Genomic DNA, 11,378 nt, shown 5'->3' on the forward strand with positions numbered 1-11,378 from the left:
TGTTTGACTCAGTAGCTTTATAACAGGCTTTAATATCTGCTAGGAAGCATCTTCTCACAATTTTCTTCTGCTTGCTAACTTTAAAATGAACTTTAGAATCATTCTAGCTCTTGAAAGTTCTATTCCTGGTTTTCTTTTTTGAGAATTGTAAAAGTAGACCCACGTGAGGAGACGGCGTGCTTTCCGTCTCATCCAGAGCCGGCGTGTCTGCTCAGCGTCGCTCTGCTCCCCGGGGCGCGCGGGGGCCTCTCTGTGGAGCCCGAGGGCCCTCACCCCGCTGGCCCTGAGCGATGACGTCCGGCTGTACTCAGCCGGCCTCCTCTCCCGTCAGGCCTGCGACCAGGCGGGTGCGCCGTATGGAGAAGCCTCCGCTTTGAGGGCCCCACGTCGTTCCCCGCCTTCGCTGAGGGCCCATCGTCGGTGGCTCTTGCTGGCCACCCTTCGCACCCTCGGCGGGACGGTCCTCGGTGCCCTGACTGAGAGGGCGGGCTTGGAGCCCCGGGGGCCTGCGCCACGCCACCCCCAGCCCTTGAGGCCGCGCGGGAAGCCCCCTGCCCCTGACACCAGGGGCCCGGCCTCCGGCTCGCCCAGCTCGCCCCACCTCAGGGGCTTTGCTCACGCTATTTCCGTGCCTAGACACCCCGCACACCGGCTGCTCCAAAGGCCCCCGTCGCCCCCACCGCGCAGGGTGCCGTCTGCGCCCCGCAGGCGCGTTCTCTGCAGCCCGGCTGCTCACAGGACGTGGGCTTCCGGGCCGGTCTGGCCTCCGTGCCCCGGGACCCGTGGGATCAGACGTGGGGCGGGGGCCTCCCTCCCGAAGGGCCCTTTCTGGAGGGCCGGGGCCCCGGCACCTGCGGGGAAGGGCAGTGCCCCAGCCCGGGTCAGCTGTGGGCCGGGGCCCTGACGCTGTCTCTCTTGCAGTTCATGGCCTCCCGCGGCAACGCCATCGCCAGAGCCACGTTCGAGTCCAAAGTGCCCCCCTTCTACTACCGGCCCTCGGCCTCCGACTGCCAGTGAGTACGCAGGGCCTGTCCGCGCCGCTGCTCTGCGCCGGCCGGTGTCGGGAGCCCTGTCCAGGCGCCCCCTGCTTGGTTTTGGTTTCTGGTGTGGCGGCGGTGGCGCCAGGGCGGGGACAGCTGGCCTGGGCTCCCGGGCCGTGCAGGTCCCCGGGGAGCCTCAGCCTGGGTCCAGGGGTCCTGTGGCACCCCGGCCATCTGGGGGGCTTGCTGGGCAGCCGCTCCTGCATACAGCCCACCTGGCTCGGTGCCCAGGGCATGGACGTGGGGAGGGTCAGGGGCGTGGCCCCACGCGATCCCAGTCACCAACCTCTCTGAGCCTCAGGGTCCCTGTGGGCACCACTGGGTTCCGAAAGGTTCCGGGGGTCAGGGGAGGTGCTTGGGGTGAGGTTGGGACCCCAGCCCCTGGGAGAGGCCCCCATGTCGGGCTCAGCACCAGCTTGGAGAGGAAGGCCCTGTGAGGAGGCTCCTCCTGGACTGTCCCCCGCTTGGGACGGACGGCGGGGCCGCAGCCTGCCCTCCTCCCAGGCCCTCCCCATCTGGCTCCACCCCCAGGCGGCACCTCCTCTGTTTGCTCAGCGCCGTTGCCCCCGACTCACTTGTTGACCCCACACCCCGGGGGCCCTGCCCACACCTGGACCCGGGCTGTACGCGGGGCTCGTGTGTGCCTAGCTCTGCGCAGGTGGGGGCTGGGAGGCGAGGGGGCTGCTGGCTGCCCCAGCGGGGTTGGGAGCGGTGACCCACCTGGGAGGCGGGCCAGCTCAGACCCCGCTTGACAGGTGGGGAGCCGGGGGCTGACCTCACTCTGCACGCCGCGTCCAGCCCTTCAAGCGCTCGTGCGCAGGCCCCTTGCCCGGCCCCGCCCCTCCTGGCACCCCCACCTGGCCGCTCTGCCCGGCTGTGAACCTGCAGGTCAGCAGTTCTGCAGTCAGCCCACCTGCACGCACGGCTGGGTCCCCACCGCCTGAGCCGGCGCCGTGGACGGACTCCCACGGGCCTGGTTCCTACGAGGTGCCCGGCACGGCTGTGTGGTCAGGGCCTCTCGGCTGACCCGGCAGCCCCAGTGGGAGGGTGCTCTGAATCCCCACTTTCCAGAAACCTCCACTGGGTGAGGGCTCACAGGAGCCGAGCCCACTCCGTTCCCCAGACTCAGGTGCCTGGGTCTGCCGGCAGCGGTGGGGTCCTGGGAGAGGCCCCTCACCGGGCTGGTACCAACAAGGGAACCTGACCAGGCAGCCATGAGACCAGGAGGGTGTGGGGGCTGACAGCCGAGCTCACCATGGAGGCCGTGCAGCGGTAGAGGGCGCGTGGATGCCCGTGTTTGGTGTGGAGGGCCATGCAGGGGTGGACGGGGCACGTGGATGCCCGTGTTCACTGTGGAGTGCTGCGCAGGGGTGGACAGGGCACGTGGATGCCCGTGTTCAGTGTGGAGTGCCGTGCAGGGGTGGAAGGGGCGCGTGGATGCCCGTGTTTGGTGTGGAGCGCGCCTCTAGCTATACCCACTTAGTGCAGCGGCTTCAGCAGCCTCCCACAGGCAAAGGCTCTGGGGTGCTGTTGGGATGAAATAGGTGGTGAGTCAGGAGGCCAGAGTCTGGGCCAAGTGGGGTCTCTCGACCCGGGGCCCTCCTCGCCCCCTGCCGACTGGGTAAAGGGAGGGTCAGGTCCCAGGGATGCGGTCAGTTTCAGCAGCAGGCCCGTGACCCAGGGCGGCCGGGGACCCGGCTCCCTTCCCGTGCCCCTGGTGCCTGACCTCGGGCTGGGGGGAGGTCAGGCCAGCCCCGTTCGGCCTGTTGGAAGCCCGCCCCTCCTGCTTCCCGTGTGAGTGGGGTGGGCTGGGCCCCCCTGCTCCTGGCAGCCACGGCCGGGCTGCCCCCTCGGTGGGCGAGGCCCGCCTGCTCGTCCGAAGTTCCCCTGGGCCGCTCTGGCCAGGCGTCGCTCAGCGAGTGCCCTCTCTCCTCAGACTTCTCCGGGAGCAGTGGATCCGGGCCAAGTACGAGCGGCAGGAGTTTGCCCACCCTGAGCGGCAGGAACCCTACTCTGCAGGTGAGGCTGCCCCCGCCTGGGCGTCTGCCCCCGCCACCGCCCCCCAGAGCTGGAGCAGGGCCCCAAGGAACCTGGGCGGCCGCTTCAGGGTCTGGGCCCGTGTCCCTCCACCAGCCCTCAGCACCGGCTGGCTGACCTGGCCGCAAGGGCCCTACAGCTGCTCACAGCTCCGCCCTGAACCCTGCCTGCGGGTGGCCCTCTGGGCCCTTGGCGGCTATGCCTTTGGCCCTGCAGGGCGGGCGGGGCTGTCCGCAGGGGCGTGGACAGGCCTGGGGCCCAGGTGGGCCTGGAGAGGGTGGGCCAGGCCCCGGGGGCTCGGTCAGCACAGGGCTGCTGCTGCTGCGGTGATCAGACGAGGGCAACAGGGGACCAGCCCCCGTACCGTCTGTCGGCCGAGGGGCTCTGCGTATGCCCCTCTCCTACCTGGCAGGCGGTTGCAGGACTGGGCTGTGGCCTTGATTCGGTTGCCATCCACCCCTGAGAGCCGTGAGCTCGTGGGCGCAGCTCCCTGTTCAGCCCCAGGACTCACACTTGTCCTGCCTGAGGCCCCGGGACGCTCACCCCACAGCCTGTGTCCCGTCTCCCAGGAACGAACACCTCAGGGGTCTGGAACGTGTGCGCGTGGCCTCAGCTCAGAGGCAGGGTGTCGTCTGCTCCTGCATCAGGACCTCTGGCTGTGGGGGTCCAACCCAGAGGGCGTCAGGCAGACAGGAGGGTGGGCTCGCGTGGCGCTGGCTCCAGGCCCAGCCTGACCCTGGGCCTCAGTCAGCGGTCAGGGCCCTGAGGACGCAGCCCGCTTCCCCTGGTTCCACCTTGGGTGGCAGCCGCCCGAGGAGGAGGCTTCACTGCGGCAGCTCCAGACTCCCCGCCTTGGCTGGAAGCGCCCTCGGCTCCCACTTCCCCCGGGTGCCGCGAAGAGCTGCTGGGCACGGTGTGGGCCTCACAGGGGACAGCTCCCACCAGGCGTCGGCTCCTCTGTGGGAGGCCACCCCCTTTTGTCCGAGCACTCGGGCCCGGGTAGGGAGGCCCTGGCCTTGGCTGCGTCTCTGCCCCCGCCTTGGGGCAGTGACCCCTGGCCAGGCTTTCTTCTCTTTGCTTCAAAGCCAGCACCTCCCAGAGTATAAATGCCGCCACCTCGAGCCTGAGGTCCCCCAACCCCCTCACCCAGTGGAGCTCTGGGTGCCCTGAGACTCTCAGGGAGTGTCCCGGGTGTGCAGGACCCCATGGGAGCCCTCTGCAAGGGCCCTTGGGGCAAAGCCCCCCTCAGGGTACCGTGGGGAGGTGCCCTGGGGACCCAGAGGTGCCCAGCACTGCTCTGAGTGCGGCCCTGAGTGGCCTGTCTGGTGGTCACGGCGGGGCTGCCCCTTCCCCGCCTGCCTCCCCAGGCCTCCGGGGAGAGGGTGGTGGCCCGGGGCACGGCTCCCCACAGCTGCCCACCTGGCTGGCCGGAGACCCCCAGACTGGAGCCCTGCCCGCGCTGTGCTGCAAGGAGGGGGCTAGGCCCCAACCCCCGAGTCTCCTGCCCCCCGGCCCCCATTGCACCTCCCTGTGCCCGTCTCTCCCCAGCCCTCGCCTCCCGGCAGTCCAGGGCGGTGGGGCAGCTGCCCTGGCCGGTTGTCCTCCTCAAGGCGCAGCCCTTGCGAGGAGCGCCGGGGTTCCTGGGGCCTTTCCCACGCATCAGAATCTGACACAGCCACGGCCACCAGGAAGGGGGCCCGCGGCCCGGAGGGAGCCTGAGCAGCCTGCAACGGGTGGATGCCGCACACCCCAGGATCCAGGGACCCGAGCGCAAGGGGCGGGGGCATCATCCCGCCCAGAAGCCACCGTGGACGAGGTGCCCGTGTGGGTCACTTCCCAGGTCAGGGTCGGCATGCCCGGGGGCGCCGATGTGCCCCCGTCAGGCAGGGACCCCCAGCGTGAGACTGTGGCTGGGACTGCAGGCGCCAGCCTGGCTCGACGGCTCTGCTGTGGCGGCGGGCGAGGCAGTAGGTACCCCACGCTGCCCTTGGCCAAGGTCGGGTGTGGGAGGCACTCGCCCTGAGATAATGCAGCAGAGATTCCCGCCGCCCACAGGCCCCTCGGCCAGCTGACCCCAGGTCCCAGCCGCTCCTGGCTCTGTCCCCAGCCCGTCCCCGCCTGCACTGAGCCTCAAAGGCCGCCTTTCACAGGCAACAGGGCCCCTGTTGTCCCGAGGGCCGCCTGTCACAGCACACCCGGCCGCACAGGTCCCAGCCCCTCAGAGCCCGAGGGCCCCAGGCCCTCATGGGACGTGTGTGTTGAGCTTGATGAGAAGCTGCCCACTGCTTGTCCCCTCGGGGGACGGTCAACTGGGGAGCTGGCTCCCGTGTGTCGTCCCCGGGGTGGGCAGCACTGGAGCCTGGAGCCCCTGCCATGTCCTGGCCACTCCACGCAGGGCTTCCCGAGCAGAGGTGGCTGCTGAGCGGGGGGCAGCCTGGGTTTCCAGCGGCCCCGCGTGGGGCATGCAGCTGGCACTCAGTAGATGCTGAGTGAACCCTGTGGCCTCTGCCCCAGCACTGGTCAGTCTTTTGGGAGCAGACGGTCATGCCGCACGCAGCCGGCCTCCTGGTGTGGGCTGCGGGTGGGCGCTGCTCGGGGCCCCTGGGCTGGGCTTGCTGGCGGGTGGGTGGCCGGGGGCCTGGCTTGGAGCCCAGGGCGTGCTGGGTGGCGGTGCCCACAGCAGGGACTGGGCTGCCGCGTCCTGCATCACGGGACAGGGGTGCGGAGAGAGCGTGGCTCGGCCCCGGGCTTCAACTGTGGCCTAAGAGCCGCCCATCCCCTGGGGGCATCGGAGGCTGGCAGGTGCCCACCTGGAAACACCGCGGCCAGGCCACACACCCGAAACCAGGCCTCCTGGCGGCTCGCCGTCGGGCCGGCCGCGGCGGGTCAGCGGGGTCGGGGTGACGGGCTGGAGCTCCATCCGGGCCACAGCAGGGGCGCCCCAGCCCAGGCCGGCCGAGGCGCTGCTGCCCCCTGCTGGGCCCGGCCGGCAGCTGCGCGCTCACTGGCCAGCGGCCTCGGACGGGACTGCTGCCCGCCTCGGCCTCGTCCTCAGCAGGTGGGCGGCCACGAGACCGCTGAGTGCGTGCTTGGCCGGCCGCGTCTGGTGCGGACAGGGTGCTGGCAGGGACCATCCTCGCAGAAGAGCAGTTCCTCGGGCACTGCTCTCTCTAGCTGACTCAGGGTCGGGGAAGCCGGCCTGGGGTCTTCCGGCTTTGCCCTGGCGGGGCGCTCGTTTACTCAGCACACAGGCCAGGCTGGAGCTGGGGGCGTGGTGGTGGCCTTGTCCTCCAGCACACACAGGGGCACCGGTGCTGTGTGCAGGGCACGGGGCTGGGCCTGTCCCAGGCTCCGAGGCGTGGGGCGTGGGCGGAGGCCTCACCTGGCCTGTCACACTGCAGACTCAGGGGGCCAGTGGCCGCCTTTTTATGGCCGTCTGGAGAGCAGAGAAACGCCCCGTGTGCACGGTGTCTGGGGTGGGCGGCAGGCAGGGAGCTGGAGGCTCCGGGGTCAGCACCTCGCCATGGCATCCCTACTGGGACAGCTGCAGCCTGCGGTCACCTCCAGCAGGGGCAGCACCAGGCACGGCCGGCTCAGAGGGCCCGCGGGGGGCCCTGCCCTGTGACACTCACACGGGGCCCAGAACAGGCAAAGGGGAAAGAAAGGGCAAGAGGGGTCAGGGCGGACGCGGCCCCTGTTGTCCATCTCCCCTGCCCGCCGCCGCAGCCCTGACCGCAGTCTGCACCTTCAAGCCACACGACAGACCCCGGGCCCGGAGGTCAGGGCCGGCTCCCCAGCTCCCGGCCGAGGCTGTCACGGCGCCGTGTGTCCGAGCTCGCCTCCCACCTCCCTCCCCGTCCCCGTCTCTCTGGGCCCGTGGTGCTCTCGCATCTGGGTGTTTGGCCGCTGCCAGCCCCAGGCCTGCAGAGCCCGTGGGCGCCACGTGCCTCCCGCCCACCCAGCAAAAGGAAGGGGGAGGCCTGGGGTCCAGAGACGCTCAGGAGCCCCCCACCCCGCCCCCGGGGGGCAGGCCCCCGCACAGGAGTACGCCCACCCGGTCCCCCCATCGGGGTGGCTGTCCAACCATGCCCTCCCCCCAGGGTACCGAGAAGGCTTTCTCTGGAAGCGCGGCCGCGACAATGGGCAGTTCCTAAGCCGGAAGTTCGTGCTGACGGAGCGAGAGGGGGCCCTGAAGTACTTCAACAGGAGTGATGTGAGTGGGTTCGGGGGCCGGCCCTCCACGCTCTCCTGGGAAACACACTGCTCCCCCATGGGGACCCTCCGCCCGCCGCTGGTCGCAGCCACTCCCTCTGGTGTGGGTGACGCTGGGGGCACTCCCAGGCCCTCGAGGGACAGGGAACTGCCACCCTGAGGCAGTCAGGGGTCCCTGGGCAGTGTGTGGAGGGGCTGGCTGGTCCTGCCCAAGGGCACCGGGGCATCCGCAGCCCCACAGCAGGGAGAGGGGAGAGGTCAGGCTGGCAGGGTGGGGAGCAGGAAGGGGCACCCGGCCTAGCATGGGGTGGGCCACAGGGCCCCCCTCGCACCTCCTGGGAAGGCGCAGTTCCCTTGGACGGGGAAGCCCAGGCCCAGCAAGTGTAGGGAACTTGCTCAGAGCCGCACGGCACGCACGTGTGGGGCCAGCATGCAGAGCCCGCCGTGCCTGCCTGCTGCTGAGGCCAGGCCCTGCTCCCCAGGCCAAGGAGCCCAAGGCCGTCATGAAGATCGAGCATCTGAACGCCACTTTCCAGCCGGCCAAGATTGGCCATCCGCATGGCCTGCAGGTCACCTACCTGAAGGACAACAGCACCCGGAACGTCTTTGTCTACCATGAGGACGGGAAGGTGGGCGCACGGCTGGGCCCTGTGGCGGAGGGGACCGAGGAACCCCGGGGGGAGGCGGGTGGCAGCTGGCGGCTGTGTCCCCACCCGGCGAGGCTGGGCCTCTGAGCAGACCCTCAGGCCTGGCCTCAGCGTCACTCTGGCGTGACCTCCGAGTGCTCGGCCGTGCTGTGGGTTGTCCGCAGCGCGCAGTCTTCTGATGCTCTGCTGCTGCTGCTGAGTCGCTCAGCCGTGCCTGACTCTCGGCGACCCCATGGACTGCAGCCCACCAGGCTCCTCCATCCATGGGATTTTCCAGGCGAGAGCACTGGAGTGGGGTGCCGTCGCCTTCTCCACTTTGAGGCTCAGTGTGTTTAAATAGCCAGGCTTCCCTTCGGCTGTGTGCGCCTTTGGGGTCACAGTCAAGAAGTCTCTGCCAAGTCACGTCGTGGCCCCGTATTTTTCTCGTAAACTTTACTGTTCGGGGACTCACGTTTCAGCCCTTGATGCATCTGTGGTTGAGTAAGGGTCCAGCCTCGTTCTCTGAAGTGTGGACATTCAGTTTTCCCAGCACCGTTTGTTTAAAGGACTGTCTTCTCCCAACGACCAGTCTTGACGCTGTTACAGAAGTCACTGAGCGCCAGCATTCGCTCCTGGGTTCCCTGTTCTAGCCCGTCCTGGGTTCCGTGTTTTTGGTTTTAGTTTTACTGAACTATAGTTGCGTGCAGTGTCAGCATCTTCGGCCTCTTTCTCACGTTCCCATCTGCTACCGTCTGTCACCGGGGGCGGAATAAGGCTCCCTGAGCTGCACAGGCCTGCCCTCACCCTCCTTACCCTCCTGCCTCTGCGTGGCCCTGCCTCCCAGCTCACGCTTCCCACCCCCTCCTCCTCCTCGGCAACCACGGGTCTGTTCTCTGTGAGCCTGTTTCATGAAAGCTCATTTCTGTCATAGTTTAGATTCCCCGTGCAAGTGAGTTCAGATGGTGTTTGTCTTCTCCTGACTTCCTCTCTGGACGCATCCAGAGAGCTGCGGATGGCATTCGTTTCGTTCAAAAATGGCTGATATTTGTGTGTGCGCACAAACCTTCACCCACGCGTCTGCCCGTGGACGCGCAGGCGGCCTGGGCGTCTTCAAGCGCACCCGCTCGAGTCAGTCTTCTCTACTGCTCCCAGGAGTCGGGCCGCAGGCCACAGGGTCACCCGGGGTTCTCTGAGGAACTCCGCGCTTGTCCACGCGGCTGCGCCGGTCCACCCTCACGCCAGTGAAGGTGGCCCCTCTTGCGCACAGCCCCTCCAGCGTCTGTTCTCTGCAGCCGTTCGACGGCGGCCGTGCTGTGTGAGGTGGCTCGTGGGGGTTTTGGTTTGCGTCTCTGGTTGCTGGTGATGTTGAACGTCTTCCGTGTGCCTGCTGGCCACCTGTGTGTTTTCTTGAGAGAAACGTCTATTTAAGTCTTCTGCCCGTGTTTCGACTGGGCTGTTTTTGTGTCACTGAGTCATGCGAGCTGTTCGCAGATATTTGGGAGCTAAAGCCTCATCAGCCGCATTGCCTGGAGATACTTCCCCGCAGTCTGCAGCCTGCCTCTTCATTTTGTTGTTTCCTTTCCTCTGGCATTTGATTAGGGCCCACGGGTTATTTGTTTCAAGTGCCTTGGGAGACTGACCTATGAAGTCTGGCGCGGCTGGTGAGAGCAGGCCGCGCGCGGGTCTGTTAACAGGCGCGCCTCCTTGGGCCAGCGTCCGGCCCCAGAAACAGCCGCGCCGGGGGAAAGGCCCGGCACACGGGGCGGCGGGGCCGAGGGGCGGCGCGGCCGCAGCCCACCGCCCAGGCCTGCTCTGGGGCCCGGCCGCGGGCGGCCTGCGGGCCAGGCGGGCGGGGCCGGGCGCCCGGCGGCCCCGCGGCCGGCCCTCACCCCGCCTCTGCCCCCAGGAGATGGTGGACTGGTTCAACGCGCTGCGCGCCGCCCGCTTCCACTACCTGCAGGTGGCCTTCCCGGGGGCCAGCGACGCCGACGTGAGTGGCTGCGGCTCCCCGTGACGCGGGGGGGGGACGTGTGCCCTCGGCCGGGACTTGCGGCTGGGGGCCGACCGAGGCCCACGCGGCCCCCAGAGACCCCGGCCGCCAAGGGGCCTGAAGTCCCTGGAGGCCACGGGGTTTCGTTCCAGGGAGTCTCGGTGTCACTGTGGACGGGGAAGGCAGGCAGGGCGGGGGGCACAAGGGGCGGGGCGAGGGGCGGGGCGAGACGGAGGGAGGGGCGGGGCAAGATGGGCGGAGCGGAGCAGGGGGCGGGGCGGGCAGGGCGGGGCGAGGCGGAGGGAGGGGCGGGGCAAGATGGGCGGAGCGGAGCAGGGGGCGGGGTGGGCAGGGCGGGGGGCACAAGGGGCGGGGCGAGGCAAGATGGGCGGGGCGGAGGGGGCAGGGGCGGAGCAGGGCGGAGCAGGGGCGGGGGCGAGGCGAGGGGCGGGGCGAGGGGCGGGGCGAGGGGCGGGTGGGGAGGCCCCCAGGCCCACGCGGCGCCGTGCCGTTCCGCCCCAGCTGGTGCCGAAGCTGTCCAGGAACTACCTTCAGGAGGGCTACATGGAGAAGACCGGGCCCAAGGTGGGTCTGCCCCAGCGCCCTGGACGCCTGGGCCTCACGGCGAGGCCCCATCCCCGTCACCCGGGGCCGGGCGGGACAGGGTCGGGGGTAAACAGTGCCGGCAACTGCCCGTGTGTTTTGTGAGCTTGGGCTCCACTGACCCCGCTCCTGGGGCTTTGGGTCCGGCCTGGTCAGCTGCGAGCCCTGCCTCCCGCCCTCGGCCTCCCCGACACGCCCCTGTGCACCCGGGGTCCCCGCCACAGGGTGGGGCGGGCAGGCACAGGGCCCAGCCTCCGGGACCAGATGGGGCCCCTGGGGAGGCGCCGCCTCGGGCCGACCTGCGCTCTCACCCCCCAGCAGACAGAAGGCTTCCGCAAGCGCTGGTTTACCATGGACGACCGCAGGCTCATGTACTTCAAGGACCCGCTGGTAAGGCCGGACACGCCCCGGGTCCCTGAGGCATGGGCTGGGCCCTCCCGTCACTGCAAGGCAGGCCGGCCCGGGCGGTCTGCTGGGTGAGCTGGGGGGCGGGGCTGCACGCAGCTGAGTGACTGGCGGGAGCAGCCGCCCTGTGCAGCACCCCCGGTACCCCCCCAGGACGCCTTCGCCCGCGGAGAAGTCTTCATCGGCAGCAGAGAGAGCGGCTACACGGTGCTAGACGGGCTCCCACCGTCCACCCAGGGCCACCACTGGCCACACGGGATCACCATCGTCACGCCAGAGCGCCGGTTCCTGCTGGCCTGCGAGACGGAACTGGAGCAGCGGGCGTGGATGGAGGCGCTCCGGAAGGTGGTGGACAGGCCCATGCTGCCCCAGGAGTACGCAGGTGAGGCGGGGGGGGGGGCTGGCCGAGGGGGAAGCTGGGCGACCCCGGGCAGCTGTGACCTGGCGGGGCCCTGTCCTTCTGCA

General features: G+C 69.3%; 1 protein-coding gene across 8 annotated transcripts in view; it reads left to right on the forward strand.

The window, feature by feature from the left end:
- Positions 1 to 11,378, forward strand: part of ADAP1 (ArfGAP with dual PH domains 1) — a 34,481-nt gene that overhangs the window by 21,260 nt on the left and 1,843 nt on the right. For 5 of the 8 annotated variants that reach the window (XM_060406113.1, XM_060406110.1, XM_060406112.1 and 2 more), the window contains exons 3-10: positions 922 to 1,013; positions 2,977 to 3,059; positions 7,178 to 7,290; positions 7,772 to 7,918; positions 9,822 to 9,905; positions 10,428 to 10,490; positions 10,827 to 10,898; positions 11,034 to 11,295. In XM_060406113.1, the coding sequence (XP_060262096.1) occupies positions 925 to 1,013; positions 2,977 to 3,059; positions 7,178 to 7,290; positions 7,772 to 7,918; positions 9,822 to 9,905; positions 10,428 to 10,490; positions 10,827 to 10,898; positions 11,034 to 11,295 (913 nt within the window). In that variant the 5' untranslated portion in view covers positions 922 to 924. The remainder of the gene's footprint in view (positions 1 to 921; positions 1,014 to 2,976; positions 3,060 to 7,177; positions 7,291 to 7,771; positions 7,919 to 9,821; positions 9,906 to 10,427; positions 10,491 to 10,826; positions 10,899 to 11,033; positions 11,296 to 11,378) is intronic. The other 3 variants (XM_027961257.2, XM_027961259.2, XM_060406108.1) reach the window with 3 other exon arrangements.

The sequence above is a fragment of the Ovis aries genome, chromosome 24 (genome assembly GCF_016772045.2).
Source record: "Ovis aries strain OAR_USU_Benz2616 breed Rambouillet chromosome 24, ARS-UI_Ramb_v3.0, whole genome shotgun sequence".
NCBI lineage: Eukaryota > Metazoa > Chordata > Mammalia > Artiodactyla > Bovidae > Ovis > Ovis aries.